The sequence below is a fragment of the Photinus pyralis genome, unplaced genomic scaffold (genome assembly GCF_008802855.1).
Source record: "Photinus pyralis isolate 1611_PpyrPB1 unplaced genomic scaffold, Ppyr1.3 Ppyr1.4_LG9, whole genome shotgun sequence".
NCBI lineage: Eukaryota > Metazoa > Arthropoda > Insecta > Coleoptera > Lampyridae > Photinus > Photinus pyralis.
Window position 1 is genome coordinate 17,377,477 of NW_022170878.1, and position 18,228 is coordinate 17,395,704.

The 18,228-nt window shown below is 41.8% G+C and overlaps 3 protein-coding genes across 3 annotated transcripts; all 3 read right to left on the reverse strand.

Moving 5' to 3' along the window:
• Positions 1-525: 525 nt before the first annotated feature.
• LOC116180031 (toll-like receptor 6) lies at positions 526-17,995 on the reverse strand. The gene is made up of 3 exons (XM_031499856.1): positions 17,831-17,995; positions 4,352-5,845; positions 526-2,240 (listed from the first exon to the last, which is right to left on the reverse strand). The coding sequence occupies exons 1-3, from the start codon at positions 17,831-17,833 to the stop codon at positions 600-602; spliced, it is 3,138 nt and encodes a 1,045-aa protein (XP_031355716.1). The 5' UTR covers positions 17,834-17,995; the 3' UTR covers positions 526-599.
• Positions 5,926-7,395, reverse strand: LOC116180032 (insulin-like growth factor-binding protein complex acid labile subunit). Its single transcript, XM_031499857.1, has one exon. The coding sequence runs from the start codon at positions 7,393-7,395 to the stop codon at positions 5,926-5,928; it is 1,470 nt and encodes a 489-aa protein (XP_031355717.1).
• On the reverse strand, positions 11,696-13,150 carry LOC116180033 (insulin-like growth factor-binding protein complex acid labile subunit). The gene has a single exon (XM_031499858.1). The coding sequence runs from the start codon at positions 13,148-13,150 to the stop codon at positions 11,696-11,698; it is 1,455 nt and encodes a 484-aa protein (XP_031355718.1).
• Positions 17,996-18,228: the final 233 nt, after the last annotated feature.

The window sequence follows — 18,228 nt, forward strand, 5'->3', positions numbered from 1 at the left end:
TTTTTTTTGCAGTCCTCGTTACCGAGCTTGCTGCGTAGCATGGATTCTTCAAACTATGTTGAGTAGATTTAGGTTTTAGCTGAGAGATGGGTGTCGATAAAAAAAGTAAAGTAGTAGTTGGTTGTTGTGGGAGAATTTTCACGCTATGCGTCTTGAACCGTGAGCGAAGTTCGGTCAAAAACCTGTGAATTAGCGGAGGATGTTGATTGTTTTTTTTTGTTAGACACCTGTAAAATTAAAATCGCGGGTGAGTCAAAATCCTCATTCACGAAACTATTCCGAGAAATCATTTCATTTCCTTTCGCTTCAGTGTAGAAATAAAAACTACGGAAGTCAGCTGTAGTCTTAAGTAAATCCTTCAGTTGTTTTCTTAGATAACTTACGCCTTTACCTTTGTAAAGCAAAAATTTGTCTCCATTAATGCACCCATACCTGACAGCATTAACTAATAGTTCCTTTTAACACCATTAATCTGTAATGACTTGCAACCGCGCCCTTAACACATTAAGACATTTTAATGTCCTATCGCACTTATACTAAATTCGATTTATTATTAAAGGTACATAGGCAAAGCTGCATAATTTATTTAATACCTAACGTTAATAAGCCTCCCCGTCCTCCAGCTCGCTGGAGATCAGTCTCGTCTCTGACACGTTCGTCCTCCCCACGATCCTGGTGATTTCGGTACGATTGCGATATTGCAGGTAAAATAGGAGCGACATTAATATTAACGCGACCGCCACGAAGACGTACAGCACGTACTGGTGTCCGTCGGACGTCTGCATGTAAACGGGTGCGGTGACCGTCACCGCGTTGGTTTCGTCGTCTGGTCCGTCGTCGGGAGCCACGGTCGTTCGCGTGGGGCACTTAAAGTTGGGGTCTTCGGCGTCCGCACCCAGGCTGAAGATAAGATTGTCGTGCTTGAAGGTCTCCTCCATCTCCTTCTTCAGGTAGCACGGTAACGAGTTCTCCTCGAGACCTATGTGGGATAAGGCCGGGAGATGGTCGATGAGAAGCTTGTAGTCTAGATCGGTGAGGTTGTTGAAGGACAGGTCCAGGTTGTGGAGACTATGCAATGGGAATAGGCCGGTCTTCTCGTACGTCAAAATCTTGTTGTGGGACATGTTCAGCTTTCTCAGCTCGGGTAATCCGGAGAAAAGGCCAGTTTTGAAAACCTTGAGCCGGTTGTAGGACAAATTCAGTATGCGCAACCGGTGAAGGGTGAGCAGTAGCCCTTTTTGGATGTTCTCAATTAGGCAGCTGCTCAAATCCAGCTCCTCTAGTGCGTCCAATCCGCGAAACGAACCGACCTCGACGGATTCAATTGGATTTGAGGACAGGTTTAGAGTTTCCAAGCGGGGCAGTTGCAGGAATGTGTTGTTCGAAATGACCTTCAGGTTGTTTCTGGCCAAGTTCAGGTAGAGGAGCACGTTCAGCTGTTCGACGTCGAGTGGATCGAGCTTCGAAATCTTGTTCTTTTCGAAGTTGAGCGAGCGCACGCTAACCAAACCGGTGAAGATTCCGTTAATTGTCGTGATTTCGTTGTTGGAGAGGTCGAGCTCTTCCACGGAACCCAAGCCGTTAAAGGAACCGTCCTCGATACTCTTAATGTTGTTGGCCTTCAAATTCAGCTTGTGCATATTCGTCAGCTCTTTAAATCCGTTCGCCAGCAGTTTATCAATCCGATTGTTTTCCATGTTCAGGTCCTTCACCTTGGTGATGCCCTGGAAGGTCTCTGCCGGTACTGAAACGATTTGGTTGTCCTTCAGGTTGAGTGTCTCCAAGAAGACGAGCCCCATGAAGGCTTTCGGTTTCAAAACTGTGATTTTTGAGTCGGTCAGATCAAGTTGCTTGATCTGGTTACCGGATATGGCAAAGGTGTAGCTCTCGATGACTTGCAAAGTGCAGTTGACGCACTGAAGCGTCTCGTCGAGATTGTCGAAGCGGTAGACTGTCGTACGGAAAAAGGATGGGATGGCATTAACGCAAATGGACGTGAGAAAACCGCGCCCTTTGTAGCTGCAAGACATTGCGGGCTGTTGGGCCGCCGCCGACGTTAGCACTAGCAGCACGCACAGTAGGGGGTGGTAATTCATCTGTAACAAAACTAAGCTAAGCGTTTCCGTTATGGTGGCATACAAAGTTTTTGGACCAATCATTTTATTTACAACAAAACTTAGTTTACGATTAACGGCGTCTCGAACTTTTTTTAAGGAGTAAGGTGTAATGTCAGAGCTTGGCTCACTCTCATTTTATGTTTCCATGCTTTGAGGGGTATGTTTTTTGAGTTGTAATTCTTTTGGGCGCTACAGGCCAAAATGTATTACAATAGTTGCGAAACAAGTGTAAAATGTACGCGTTTCTTATAGTATTTGTTATTATACCTGTAATACAATTTAAAAATAAGGGATAAAAAATAAAATCATATCGACTTTTCACTCGAATACATTTGTGATTAAGTGGGCTGCTTATTCGCATGATTGCCATGGAAATGTCATTTGAAGTTTGTTTATTAAAATCATCGTCTTTGGATATAAAATAAGTTTTATTAAAACATACAAAAGGCCGCCCAGTCAGTGGTTTGTTACAGAAGCAGAAGAAAAGTTGTTACCTACAATATCCAATAAAGCCATTTGCAAAGAAAATGAAAATGTGCTGGTGATGTATGTACTATACTTCTTGCTTTTTACTAGTCAGTATAAGTGTTACTTGTCGCGATAAGATCTAAGTTCAGTATTCTGATTTTTATATGCTTTTTTTGGATACTGTGTGTCAATATCGATTAAAAAGCGCCTCTGTTCGGTCGACCTGGTCATACAGGCATAGTATTTGCTTTTGTAACGGGATCCCGCTAACGGACCTTTTTAAGTACGTGTGAAAGCCGGTGGCTCCATTGAGTCGTACGATGTACTGCAGACAGAGCTGGGCAGAATACTTTAAAAAAGTATTTGAATACTGAATAGTAAATACTTTACACAAATCAAAGGTATTTGAATACTAAATACTTTTACCTCCAGCACAAGCGAATACTAGATACAGATACATTTCAATATTCAAATACTTGTCACTCAAATATATTAAAAATTTAAAAATAAAATTTCTTATAGAATGTGGCCTGTAGAATCCATAATTTCAAACATTTCCAAGATTGGGCTGCTAGTTCAAAAGTTACAGTCCTTTGAATTTTTTTTCGAAATTGGTTTCTAGTCTATAACTTTGGATTGAGAAGTCTGATCGAAAAAGAACGAATTGTTTTGGATTCTACGCACCAAAATTAATAAGAAAAAGTGTTTTCCCGGGAAATTTTGGTGCAGTCGTTTTTTGGTAAAAAAGGAAGGTTATACACTGCCTTTTTTTGAGGCCCGCAAAAAAATTGTCTCAGATCGACCCGGAAAAAAATTTTTCTTATAGAATGTGGCCTGTAGAATCCATAATTTCAAACAGTTCCAAGATTGGGCTACTAGTTCAAAAGTTACAGCCCTTTGAATTTTCTTTCGAAATTGGTTTCTAGTCTATAACTTTTGATTGAGAAGTCTGATCGAAAAAGTACGAATTGTTTTGCATATTCATACTATGCGAAGTATTCGAATACTAAATATTTGTGAAAGTATTTGAGTTACAAATACAAATACTGCTTCCATAAAAGTATTTAATTACAAAGTATTTGAATACTTTAAAAGATTTGAATACTAAAAAGTATTTACAAAATCGAATACTGCCCAGCTCTGACTGCAGATTACAAGATTTTCTTTTTTTTGCAGTCCTCGTTACCGAGCTTGCTGCGTAGCATGGATTCTTCAAACTATGTTGAGTAGATTTAGGTTTTAGCTGAGAGATGGGTGTCGATAAAAAAAGTAAAGTAGTAGTTGGTTGTTGGGGGAGAATCTTCACGCTATGCGCCTTGAACCGTGAGCGAAGTTCGGTCAAAAACCTGTGAATTAGCGGAGGATGTTGATTGTTTTTTTTTGTTAGACACCTGTAAAATTAAAATCGCGGGTGAGTCAAAATCCTCATTCACGAAACTATTCCGAGAAATCAATTCATTTCTTTTCGCTTCAGTGTAGAAATAAAAACTACGGAAGTCAGCTGTAGTCTTAAGTAAATCCTTCAGTTGTTTTCTTAGATAACTTACGCCTTTACCTTTGTAAAGCAAAAATTTGTCTCCATTAATGCACCCATACCTGACAGCATTAACTAATAGTTCCTTTTAACACCATTAATCTGTAATGACTTGCAACCGCGCCCTTAACACATTAAGACATTTTAATGTCCTATCGCACTTATACTAAATTCGATTTATTATTAAAGGTACATAGGCAAAGCTGCATAATTTATTTAATACCTAACGTTAATAAGCCTCCCCGTCCTCCAGCTCGCTGGAGATCAGTCTCGTCTCTGACACGTTCGTCCTCCCCACGATCCTGGTGATTTCGGTACGATTGCGATATTGCAGGTAAAATAGGAGCGACATTAATATTAACGCGACCGCCACGAAGACGTACAGCACGTACTGGTGTCCGTCGGACGTCTGCATGTAAACGGGTGCGGTGACCGTCACCGCGTTGGTTTCGTCGTCTGGTCCGTCGTCGGGAGCCACGGTCGTTCGCGTGGGGCACTTAAAGTTGGGGTCTTCGGCGTCCGCACCCAGGCTGAAGATAAGATTGTCGTGCTTGAAGGTCTCCTCCATCTCCTTCTTCAGGTAGCACGGTAACGAGTTCTCCTCGAGACCTATGTGGGATAAGGCCGGGAGATGGTCGATGAGAAGCTTGTAGTCTAGATCGGTGAGGTTGTTGAAGGACAGGTCCAGGTTGTGGAGACTATGCAATGGGAATAGGCCGGTCTTCTCGTACGTCAAAATCTTGTTGTGGGACATGTTCAGCTTTCTCAGCTCGGGTAATCCGGAGAAAAGGCCAGTTTTGAAAACCTTGAGCCGGTTGTAGGACAAATTCAGTATGCGCAACCGGTGAAGGGTGAGCAGTAGCCCTTTTTGGATGTTCTCAATTAGGCAGCTGCTCAAATCCAGCTCCTCTAGTGCGTCCAATCCGCGAAACGAACCGACCTCGACGGATTCAATTGGATTTGAGGACAGGTTTAGAGTTTCCAAGCGGGGCAGTTGCAGGAATGTGTTGTTCGAAATGACCTTCAGGTTGTTTCTGGCCAAGTTCAGGTAGAGGAGCACGTTCAGCTGTTCGACGTCGAGTGGATCGAGCTTCGAAATCTTGTTCTTTTCGAAGTTGAGCGAGCGCACGCTAACCAAACCGGTGAAGATTCCGTTAATTGTCGTGATTTCGTTGTTGGAGAGGTCGAGCTCTTCCACGGAACCCAAGCCGTTAAAGGAACCGTCCTCGATACTCTTAATGTTGTTGGCCTTCAAATTCAGCTTGTGCATATTCGTCAGCTCTTTAAATCCGTTCGCCAGCAGTTTATCAATCCGATTGTTTTCCATGTTCAGGTCCTTCACCTTGGTGATGCCCTGGAAGGTCTCTGCCGGTACTGAAACGATTTGGTTGTCCTTCAGGTTGAGTGTCTCCAAGAAGACGAGCCCCATGAAGGCTTTCGGTTTCAAAACTGTGATTTTTGAGTCGGTCAGATCAAGTTGCTTGATCTGGTTACCGGATATGTCAAACGTGTAGCTCTCGATGACTTGCAAAGTGCAGTTGACGCACTGAAGCGTCTCGTCAAGATTGTCGAAGCGGTAGACGGTCATACGGAAAAAGGATGGGATGGCATTAACGCAAATGGACGTGAGAAAACCGCGCCCTTTGTAGCTGCAAGACATTGCGGGCTGTTGGGCCGCCGCCGACGTTAGCACTAGCAGCACGCACAGTAGGGGGTGGTAATTCATCTGTAACAAAACTAAGCTAAGCGTTTCCGTTATGGTGGCATACAAAGTTTTTGGACCAATCATTTTATTTACAACAAAACTTAGTTTACGATTAACGGCGTCTCGAACGTGTCTGTATGACTCATTCGCGCAAGCTGCACTCTATCACGGTAGTGCAAATAAAACAAAATGGAAAGCACCGCAACTGAAAATACGATGAAAACATAAAGAAAGTATTCGTGCTCATCCGCTGCGTAATACTTATAGCTCTGCAACCTTTCGGTGGAGACGTCCTCTATTTGGTTAGAGGACGTGTCAACGTCAATTTTGGACGCGTTACACTTTTCATTTGAGTTCTCAATGGCGCCCAAATTAAACTTAAAATTGTCTTCCTTAAACATTTCCTGCATTTCGCTCTTCAGGAAGCAACTCAGGTCGTTGCCCTCCAGACCCAGGTACGACAGAGCGGGAAGATGGCCAATCAAAGCCTTGTAGTCGATGGTCTTCAGCTCGTTGTAGGATAAGTCGAGGTTGTGCAGACTGGGAAGCTTAAGCACTCCGGTCCGTTCGTACCGTTTGATCTTGTTGTGGCTCACGTTTAGAACCCGCAACTCCGGGAGACCGGAGAATATTCCGGTTTGGAACGTTCCGAGGCGGTTGTTGGACAAGTCGAGGGTGCGCAGCATGTGGAGCGCGAGCAGGAGTCCCTTCTGCACGTTTCGGATTCGACAGCCGCTCAAGTCGAACTCCTCCAGGGACGATAGGCCGCGAAATCCGCCGGTCTCGATCGCCTCAATCGGATTGGAGGACAAGTTGAGTGTTTGGAGGTTGAGCAGCGGTAGAAACGCGTGCCTCCTGATTGACTTCAAGGAATTGCTAGGCATTCGCAGCACCACGAGATTGTTTAAGTATCTAAAGTCGGTTTCGATGACGTCGGTGATTTGGTTGCGCGCCACGTTGAGGTACCACAGTTTCGAGGGGGCCGTAAAGATGTGGTGAAGGTCGTATATTGCGTTGTTGCACAATTCCAACACCCTGAGCGAATCTAAGCCACTAAACGCGTCCGTGTCGATGTATCCGATTTTGTTGTCGCACAAGTTTAGGGAAATCAAATTGGAGAGCCCAACGAAAGCTTTAGCGGCCAAAGACTTGATTACGTTATTGCTTGCGTCTATTGTGCGAATCTTTGTGACTCCTTGGAAGGTTTCCGGTGGAATAACGGCGATGAGATTCGAGTTTATATTGAGGGTCTCCAAGAATATCAAACCGATAAACGCCCTCGGCTTGAGCACGGTGATTTGGGAATTGTGGAGGTCGAGGTGCTTTATTTGGTTGCCGGACAAGTCCAACGAACCGCCTTCCAATACCTGCAGGCTACAGTTAACGCATCGGAGGGTTTCGTCTAAATGGTCGAATCTGTACGAGGTTTTACGAAAGTATCCGGCGTTAGCGTTAGTGCAGATCGATATGAGCGTACCTCGGCCACCATACGAACAAGACATCGCCGGCTTTTCGGCTTTTTGGGACGCCGACAGTGCGATGAAGAAACAAATTAACCATTTTTGCGCCATCTGAAAGAGAAATACGATATTACTAATATTGCCAGCAATGAGTCATTCTTCGAAAGCGCCACAGGAAGAACAACACCGAGATCTAGGTCATATTTTTGGCGCATTTGAGGTTAAATATTGAATCGGAGACCTTGGACACGATAGAAGATGATGCAGATAACGAATATCAAAGCGAATAAATTGTCATCATTCAGTTAACCGAAGCATCTGAAGAACAAATATTCAACAAGATTCAAGGGAACATGTTAGAAAATAAATGGACCTTCCTTTGCAATTCAAACGAATTTCACACACAATTTTTCAAAACTTAGTCATAATATGTTCCAGAGTAGTATAGACCTATTTTACGCCATAACAAGAAAGATTGCGGGGCGGAGGGTCTTTACCTCTATGTCAACATTTTGTTGTTTATACCCGCAGTTGTTTATTTTGTTTAATTAATTGTAAAGGAATTACATTTTATAGGATAAGGAACGTCGTGAAATAACTTGTGTAATATTGAAAAGTTAATCTCATGTTTTTCTCCGGTCGTAGATAAGAGTTGCGCTTATCGCTAAAATTTGGCAAACAGATGTTGTCGCAGGTGCGCGTTTAGATAAGAGTTTATATTAACTATAAAGAATTAGGAAGTGGAGAACATGGGACAAGAGAGGGAAATGTGTTAGATAGAAGAGGAAATGTTTTAACGAGACGCCGTGGCCTTTTGGCCGTTCGCCGCCGCCGCAATACTTTGACACTGTCTCACTTTTTATTACAGCAATTACCGAATAAACTTGTGTTTAAATGAACAGTTTTGTATCAGTTTGAGCCCATGTTATGATCCTGGGTTCATACTGGGTCATAGAAATATAGACCCTCGCCTGGCCTAGAAAGGGCACATTGAGCGAAAAAGCATGTAGAAGGGCTTCTGGCGGTATATGGATCTTGTCCTCTCGACTGATATATTGGATTTGCACTGTGGTGATAGGGCTAATACAACTGTACGATGTACTTGTATGGTGGGCAGCTCAGGTCAACCTACAGGAGACAGCTGGGCGAGGTACAGAGACTAGCATGTCTGGGAGTCACTGGAACCATGAAAACCACGCCAACTTTGGCCATGGCGGCGTTTCTGGGACTAGAGCCCTTACTCTTAGCTGTGGAGGCAGAGTCTTGGAAGACTAGCATACGGTTAAATTATTGGAATGAGTGGAAGGACGAGTTAGCCTTGGGCAGGGGCGGATCTGGGAGGATACCCTCATGCTATCAAGGTACTAAGACCAAAGTCTTATAAATAAAGTAATTGGGCGTAGGGCTGTTGAGGGCCTAGAACAAGAGGGAGAAATAAAACAAGTATAAATTGTGCACAACTCTTGTGCAGATAAAGCGCATTTTTTTAACCGAAATAGCTTTTGTTTTGACTTCACTAATGGATATATTTCTTGCAGACGTCTCAATCGCCCTTTATGAGTACCCTCTTCCGACAATCCGTTCTTGAGGTATAAGGGAATATATCCGATCACTATAAGAGGTCGAGGAGGGATATGGTTGGTAGAAATTAACTCCTTTCGTTGAGACCTTTCATTAGAGTTCCATGAAGGATAAAACTAGTTCCACTTCCCCCCCTCTCCCTCCACTCCGTAGTTTGATAAGAGGACAGAAAGAAGGGCAGTAGTTGGTAGAAAACGGTTATGCTTTATACAAACCAATGCTTTAAATACTTTGTACAAACCAATTTACTTCGATGAGACCTACCAGGAAGGGTAAAAAATGTGTTAACCCCCCCCCCCATTTTTTTGAATTCTTAAAAAATGCGCCAAACAAATAATCACTATCTCCGGCAGGGAGCCGTAGTGTCTGAACTCAGATCGTCCGTTCTTCATAACCGGCGGGATGCGTGTGGGTTACAGACGGGTTCCTAACCGAAAAGGGAACCGGGCATATCTAAAATTCAAGAGATACTCGTTTACGTGTGTTTAGTGTTGACCACAATTACATGCGAACGTAAAAGAGGCAAGAACATTTGAACTAAGGGAAAATAAGGTAAAAGAAAGGACACAGAGAGAAATTAGAGATGTTGCGGAAAGATAAGGAGGACAGGGCAAGAAAGTAAGTGGGGATATTATAGGAGACTAATAGTAGAAGATAATGAACACAGAGGGAGTACCAAAGTAAAAGGGTTAGTGGGGATAGAGAGAAAACAAGAACGGAAGAGGTAGGTGCGTGGTTTGGAGGGAGAACCTAACAGTGGAAGGAATACTGGTTAGACGAGTAGAAGAAATACCTCCCTGTGAACGAAAGTCTGATGCCAGTTGTAGGTAAATGAAAAGCTGAAACACCTCCTCGCACATTATAACCTCCTGATATCAATTTGGAAAGGATTTAAAACAAAATTTGGCTTCGAAATATTTTTGTGGGTGATGGGAAAAACCCTCCTCCTCGAATATTATGTTCTCCTGGTAGGCACAGAAAATTTTAAAAGAATTTTCTGATTGTCCCCTCGTGTATTAGGAGCTTAAACACCTCCTCGCACATTATAACCTCCTGATACCAAATTGGATAAGATATAAAACGAAATTTGGTTTCGAAATATTTTTGTGTGTGATGGGAAAAGACCTCCTCGACTATTATGTACTCCTGGTAGCAAGACAAAATTTTAAAAGAATTTTCTGATTGTCCCCTCGTGTATTAGGAGCTGAAACACCTCCTCGCACATCATATCCTCCTGATACCAAATTGGAAAAGATTTAAAACGAAATTTGGCTTCGAAATATTTTTGTGGGTGATGGGAAAAGACCTCCTCGACTATTATGTTCTCCTGGTAGCCAGACAAAATTTTAAAAGAATTTTCTGATTGTCCCCTCGTGCATTAGGAGCTGAAACACCTCCTCGCACATTACATCCTCCTGATACCAAATTGGAAAAGATTTAAAACGAAATTTGGCTTCGAAATATTTTTGTGGGTGATGGGAAAAGACCTCCTCGACTATTCTGTTCTCCTGTTAGCCAGACAAAATTTTACAATAATTTTCTGATTGGTCCTTCGCGTATTAGGAGCTGAAACACCTCCTCGGACATTATAACCTCCTGATACCAATTTGGAAAAGATTTAAAACGAAATTTGATTGAAAATCAAGAGATAAATAGTACAATAAAGAGGGAGATGTGTTAGCGGAATTCTCAGAAAATACAGGGTCGAGAAGGTATGTATGTATGGAGGGAGATTGAGACGGGCAATTCACATTCATGTGAGGAAGAGGGAAGTCGGGTAATTGATTACATAATAGCAAATGAAAAAGTACTGGAAGTAATAGATGAATTTAAGATAGGAACAAGGAGTCTAAAGGGAAGATGAGAAGATTAAGAAATAAAAAGACGCAAATACGAAGGGAATGAAAGAAAAGAGGATGGGATTCAGAAAATGAAGTGGAGCGATCGAGTGTATACATGTATTGCACAGATTCGTGGGAAAGGAATTGAGAAAAAATGGTCGGAAAGGTGTTTTCGGAGTGGAAAGGGGATAAGTATGGCAGATGATGAAAGACGAGAAAAGGGAGAAGTTGAATGGCGGAATAAAGGAACTATATGAAGCGACAAGATTTGGGGGTAAGAATGGAAGGGAAAGAGTCGATGTTCGATGCAATGGTGAAAGGGGAGCTCATGGGCGGAGCGGAGATATGGCTAGAAGAAATGGGATGAACTGGTAGGATTCCAAAGAAGGTGAAATGAATGAATGGGAAGGAATAGGTTTTAGGGCTAATTGGAAAAACCCCAAATTGTATATTGGAGGAAGAAACAAACATGGAGAAGACGCAGGATGATGCAAAAGGCATGTGGGAAGAACATGGACGAAAACATTATGAACAAATTGGATACGGACGAGCTGAGGTCGAAAGGAGGAGAGGAGTAGGAGGAAAGATGGAGAGCACGCGCGGAGGTAGTAATTCCCCTTGAAAGGGAATAAAAATTTTTAAAATAATGGCGAGACTCTGATGTGGAAATGAAGAAAGAGGGAAGGGGACATGGTGACAAGAAGAAAGAAAATGTGGATAGGAAGACGAGAACATGGAACACGTTTTTGAAGAAAGGCCTAGATAATGCTGATGTTAGTACCACCCTTCTCCACTGTCATGGTTACTGAAGGTAAATGAAGAAAAATGCGTTATTGAATTATCTTCATCTCAAAGAAAAGCGAAAACTCTCTTCCAGTTCGGCTCCAGCCTTTTAGTTAGAGGAACGGCAAATAAGAACAACCCCTAACAACTATCGCATGTGAAGAAATAGAGAAAAGGTAAACAAGATTTATTTCCAAACACATACATTAGTAATTATTTTCCTCTGTGGTGTGCGATATGAGATGCGTTTCCGAGACGTTATACTTTCCCACGAGTCTCTCAATGTCGCGCTTAGTGCGCATGTGCAACACGAACAGAGCGACAATCGCGATAAATCCAAAGCTCACGAGCACGTAGAGGGCGTAATCGTGGCCGGTAGAGTTCGGCTTCGCCTCGTCCATTGTTATCGGTTCCTTGACGATAGGCTCGCTAATCTTCGGTCTCGTGTCGTTGCACACCTCCACCTTCCCCAAATCGAAAACGAGATTATCGTGCACGAACAGCTCCTCCATCTCCTTCTTCAGGTAGCAGGGCCAGGGGTTATTCTCCAAGGCGATATGCGACAGAGACGGGAGATGGTGGACGAGCAGCTTGTAGTCCAAATCCTCCAGACTGTTACTAGACAGATCCAGAATGTGCAGACTATGCAACGGAAATATCCCTGTCTTCTCGTAGCTCGCGATTTTGTTGTGCGACATGTTCAGCCTCCTCAGTTCCGGTATGCCCGAGAAGACTCCGGTTTGAAAGATCTCCAGGCGATTGTGCGACAGATCCAGCAGTCGCAGCTCGTGCAGGGCCGACAGCAAACCCCGTTGGATGCTCGCGATCATGCAGTTGCTCAGGTCGAGGCTCTCGAGCGCTCCCAAACCTCGGAACGCGCCCATTTCGATTGCGTCGATCGGGTTCGACGAGATGTTGAGCGTCTCGAGACGGGGAAGTGGGAGAAAATCGTTCGCCCTGAGTTTCTTCAGCGAGTTCCCCGCCAAGTTTAATTGGCTCAGCTTTCTCAGGAGTGGCAGGTCGCCCGAGGTGATGGTCGCGATTTTATTTCCTTCCAAGTTCACCAGGGCAATGTTCTCGAGTCCCGTGAAGATCGCCGACAAGTCAAAGATGTCGTTGTTGGCGAGGTTCAGCTCGTCTAGCAACCCCAGGCCCGTGAAGGAGCCGTTTTCGATCTCCTTGATGCGATTGTCTTTCAGGTTAAGTTTACGTAGGTTGGTAAGCTCCTTAAATCCGTTGGCTTTGAGGGATGTCAGGCTGTTGCGCTCCATATCGAGTACCTCGACCTTGGCAATACCTTGGAACGTTTCCGGGGGAACGGACACGATGTTGTTGTCGCTCAGGACGAGTACGCGGAGGAAGACGAGGCCGATGAACGATTTCGGTTTGAGGACGGTGATTTGGGCGTTGTTCAGTATCAAATTTTTAATTTGGTTGCCTGAGAGATCGAACGTGCCGCCCTCGATTATTTGCAGAGTGCAGTTGACGCATCGGACCGTTTCGTCCAGGTTGTCAAACCTGTAGGTCGTCTTACGGAAGTAAGCCGCGTTCGCATTGTAACACGTCGACGAGAGTGTGCCACGACCTTCGTACGAGCACGACGGTGCAGCGGCCTTAGATCCACATACGCATAAAAACAATATCGCCAAAAGTGAACGCATCTAGAAACAGGAAGGAAGTCGGCTTTAGTGTTTGAAAATAAGCAAAAAGAAAGCAAAAGCGTACGTAAGCCAGGCGTAGAGTAGGCACTTTTGCAAGGATCTCCTTCTAGTTGTAAAAATTAGAACCAGGAAGTATACAACAATTTGCATCACGCGTTTATCTCAAGTGCGTGCAGATAAATTATTGTACCGTCGTCATTCTGGGACATCATTGAGGAAGTTGCTGATAATTGACGATTTATAGTTTCATTTAACATAGTAACGGAAAATAATAATGCGCTATCTCACTTATTATGTTTTTCCCATTTTCTCTGATTACCATCTTCTAAGGGTCCTTATTTGTTTACCTGATTTCGTCTTCGTGTTCTTTCTATCGAATTAACTCATCACAAAAAACAGTGTTACGGAATTAACCAAAGCGCATATCGCGAAAAATTCACTCTGAGATTTTAAGAAGTGAATTTCACCATAAATCGAAAGTTTTCCAATTGTTAATGGATCGTCACAGAAGACGTACATTGTTTTTTAAAAAAACGTGCTGCGTTTTTCTTTTATGCTCGTGATTGGTTTTTTTGAAATGTTTAGATTTGTTTTTAAATGAGGCTTGGGGTTATTTGAACGAAAATCGGATGTTGAAACCCGAACCGGCGACAATTTACGTTAAAGAATTCAAAGGCGATAAGGTACTAATTTATTTATTTATTTATTTTCGTTATCAGTGGAACAGACTGATTCGCGTATAATTTTGTGCGTTTACATTTGCTTGTTTGCTTTCGAAGATAAATTTAATTATCTGGCTAGCAGGGATATTTTTACAGTTTAGCTAGGATTGTAAGAATTGTTTTGATTTAATTATTTAATCATAATAAATGTATTCAAACCTCTTAGAATGGTTAATACAGGTAACACATCTTTACGAAGGGAGTAAAAAAGTTTATTTCAAAGCCAACTACACGATCACAACAGTGGCGTATTTACGGGGGGGGGGGGGGGATGAAGGGGATATATCCCCCTCCAGAAGAATTGAGTTATCATCATAGCTATTAGGTATTTAGGTAATACTTCCGCTATCCGCTCCGCCCACTTTAAAATAAACGCAAATAATATAAAGGTATATATAGAGAGCAACTTTGGTTTTGGTTAAAGTCTAAAATTTTGTCATTTAAAAGTAGACAAGAAAAAATAATACACGTACAAACAACGAACGAACAAACACGTCATCGAAAAAGTACGAATCGTTTGGGATTCTACGCACCCAAATTAATCAGAAAAAGTTTTTTCTCGAGAAATTTTGGCGCAGTCGATTTTTGGAAAAATAGGAAGGTTTTTTTGCCCCGAAAAAAAAAATTGTCCCATATCGATCGGAAATATTTTCTTATAGAATGTGGCCTGTAGAATCCATAATTTCAAACAGTTCCAAGATCGGACTACTAGATCAAAAGTTACAGCCCTTTGAATTTTTTGTCGAAATTGGTTTTTTGCCCTTAAATATACCTATTATTCAAAGTTTTCGTTGACTAATTAAAGCAATAGCAATAAAGGGGCCTGTCTGCAGTAAGAAATAAGATACCGTTCTAATCTAATCTTTTTCGCCTGTACAATAATAAATAGATAAATGACTACCAGAATCAGCAACCCAATTTCTATTTCTTAGCCCCCCCCTTCTAGTACGCACTTGGTGACTGTATGTGCCACGAACTTGTTTGATCCCCCCCCCCCCCCCCGAATAAATTTCTACGTACGCCACTGGATCACAACAACAATCAAAAGGGAACGGCAGGAGGGGAGAACGTCAGAATAAATTCAACATTCAAGTAGAAAATGCTCCCGCAGTTTCCGGATTGTAATCAAACGTGGTGGGGAAGGATTTTTGCATTTTTTTTATAATAAAAATCACAGTTCTGCCAAATCTTGGAAAGTCAAAGAAAAGGCCTATGAAGAAAAGCAGCAAGTAGTGTTTGAGAAAAAATGCTTCGGTTGCTTGAAAATCGGTCACACTTCCAGAAAATGCAAGAAGAAAGTTTGATGTGTGGCATGGAACCGAGATCATTATAAAATTGTGTGCTCAGCGATCAATAAACAGAAGTATCGAAAGTATAGTGTATCATCAGTGCACTCCCAATATCCTCCAATAACTGGAGATACCGGAAGTCAATGCATGGATCAGTGTAACAAGGAAATACTGTAAAAATTGGAGAAGAATTTCTCGCAGATATAGAAGTGAAGAAAAAATGCCCTAGAGGTGTTATTGAGAAAGATTAATTTCGATTGGTAGAGGACATAAAGAAGATCAAAGCTGGACGAAGACTTGCCTGGTGTAACGAGAGCGATTATTTTGCGTAAATTGTTGCGATTTTTAATTTTTCTCATTGACATATGCGGAAAGAAAGGTTTTCAAGTTTAAAAACGGTTAAGGTTTCGGTAATATTCCACCAAACAAATGTTCATTATGTCACGTTCAAGTTTTTATTTTGTCGATTGTAGTTCAGCAAGCTTTATTTGTAACGTCTTTGTTTTAAGTCGCATTGGTCGATAATTTGTTTCATTTTACACGATAAAAAGAGGTAATATAAGGTTTCATATCTTACACTGCGAATTAAGCTTTCGTGGGTAAAATTCTGTTGAGTCAACTTTTTCTATGGACAACCTTAGAGTCGGCAAACCAATGAAAAGTAACGAAGCAAAGCCGCCATTGCTTTCCAACATGAAATGGGCGTTTTAAGTCGGCTTAGAGTAGAGAGAGGGGATGCGATTTGCACGAAAAATGGTAAAAGTCAAGCGGCAGTTTAGCTAGTTAGAGAGATCGATTCCGATCTTGGGTAGTCGACCTGGTTTACTATAGTGACTTTACCTAAGTAATTAAATTTGGCATTCGGGTAAACCGAACTTAATCTGATTCCAAGCGACGTTTAGTGTTCATTAGTTTCCAGTAGTGTCGGAAAGTTATCATTTAGCTCCACTGGGCAAGTTACGCCTGAAAGATTCCATTTGGGTTATAATAGAAAAAGGGCATGTTAGTTTTCGCTACCCTTAGCGGAATTTTGCGTGTAATTATCGCGCACCTTAGTTTTCCAATAAAGGGCATTTCCAATAAGGATTAACATGATACAAAATTACGCCAAGGAATATTTTTACATTAACGTGTAGAAGGTCGCGAGAGTAATTCAGCTAATTAAAGACATTGTCCATATTTATAAGCAAATAGCTATTCAGCAAATTCTAAAAACGCGCTCTACGCAGTACCACAGAAAGAAAGATACTCTAATATCCCGAATAAAGTGAAATTGCGATAAAGAAAACTGTTAGCAAACTCAGATAATATTTAAGTGCATTTTTGCAAATCAGCGAAAAAGTTTACTAAAGGGATTTCCCACGCATTAAACTTAATTAATTAATTAATTAAAAGTGCAAGTGCAACCAAAAATTTGTATTGACCAGTAGGATCAAAGAGCTGTTCTGTTCTTGGAGCTATTAATATCGGATTTTAATCACCTGTTAACCACGCCCAGAAAGCGTTCGTTTACAAATTTTCATCATTTTCGTAAATTTAAATCAACGGCTTTACGATGCATTAGAAAGTTGTGGAAAATTCTGTAAATTATTCTTGTCTTGTAATTTTATTAAAAGAAACATCTGAATTAGTGACCAGACTTTTCAGACTTCAGACGAAATCGAATCGAATTCCATATAAAGTTGAGAATGAACCGAATTCAGAAGCATCTCACAATTTATTTTGTCAATGTAAAACCATTAGGTTGCCGTTAAAATGTAAATTGACAACAACTCTAATTCAAATTATAATATAATTATAATTTAAATATTCAGATCTATGTTATTTTTATAATACAGTTTTCTGGTTGCAATTTTCAGCTTAAGAAAAAGAAAGGTAATTTGTTAATCAATAAATTGCAGCAGCACTGGCTACCACCATAGTGGTTACAGAAGAAAACGGCGACCTTAAAATAGGAATTTTTCCTGATCTGGAGAAAGCAGAAGGTGACCCAGAGCTATGATTTGATGAGCCTCCTTAATAATTTATACACGTCGGAGCCCCTGACCGAAACCCTTCCCATTATTCATAAAATGCGGGCCACTCTGTAATTGGACGCAAGCCTGTTGAGGGCCCAGAACAAGAGAGGGATAAATTATAGCATCTTATTTTATATTTACTCATCTTATTCATCGAGAGTCCGTGACTGAGTTTAGGCCCCTTTCCTTCGAGTCTCGGCTTTGCCCAGTCATGTCCACGATCATCCCTTAATTCTTCGTAATAGACTGACAGCAGTTCGTAAGTTCCAGATTGGTTTTCGATAAGGCTAAAAGGGAAAATTTGGAACGCAATAGAAGTTCCCCAAATAATGAGATAACATTGATGCAAGTGCGCAGCTTGTTGATTTCCAAAAACGCGTCTAAGCTTTAAACACGGTGGTCATTTTTTGGTCCAAAAACTCGTATACCTTACAAATTACAATGCACATTAAATCTACGCTTATCGCCAACTTAGGGAGATAACACGTTTACTCATCATTGAGTAATATCTGGTACCAGTCCGTGACAGCTTCTACAATGTCCACAAATCAAAGTTCTTGCTTGCGTACTTATATTTGGAATCGAAGAAGAAAGCGGAAAAAGGCAAATAAATTTGGCGCGCAGAAGGAACAAAAAAAAAATCGCACTTACCATTGCAATTTCACGACAATCACGAATTCGTACCACACCGCGATGAGTTCATTAATGAGATTGTCTAACGCAGATGAACCGCTACTGTCAGGAAGAAGCTACGATAAGATACACTGTTAATTGTTAATGCGAACGAGCGAAGTCTGAATTCGTAATAAGTTGATAGTTTTAGGAGTGTAAAGCATCCGAGCTGATGATAACCTTTTGAACCCGATCGGTGGAGGGGCTGTCGGTAATTAATAAAAATGCTGTTGAACTTCTACGGAGAAGGAAGGGTTGAATAAACTGGGATCAGAAGAATTTGTGGCGCCACATTTTAGTTATCGCTGTCCGACATTACCTCATCGTCTCTTCCTGATGACAAGGACCTACCCTTCCATTTAATGCCAAGCAGTAGT

What these genes read in the sequence shown, in the direction of transcription:
- LOC116180032 (XM_031499857.1), bottom strand. Translation starts at nt 7,395, where the DNA reads ATGGCGCAAAAATGGTTAATTTGTTTCTTCATCGCACTGTCGGCGTCC.
- LOC116180033 (XM_031499858.1), bottom strand. Translation starts at nt 13,150, where the DNA reads ATGCGTTCACTTTTGGCGATATTGTTTTTATGCGTATGTGGATCTAAG.
- LOC116180031 (XM_031499856.1), bottom strand. An exon ending in TGGAGGACGGGGAGGCTTAT is followed by an intron (nt 2,241 to 4,351) that starts TAACGTTAGGTA and finishes AATGAGAGTGAG; the next exon opens with CCAAGCTCTGACATTACACC.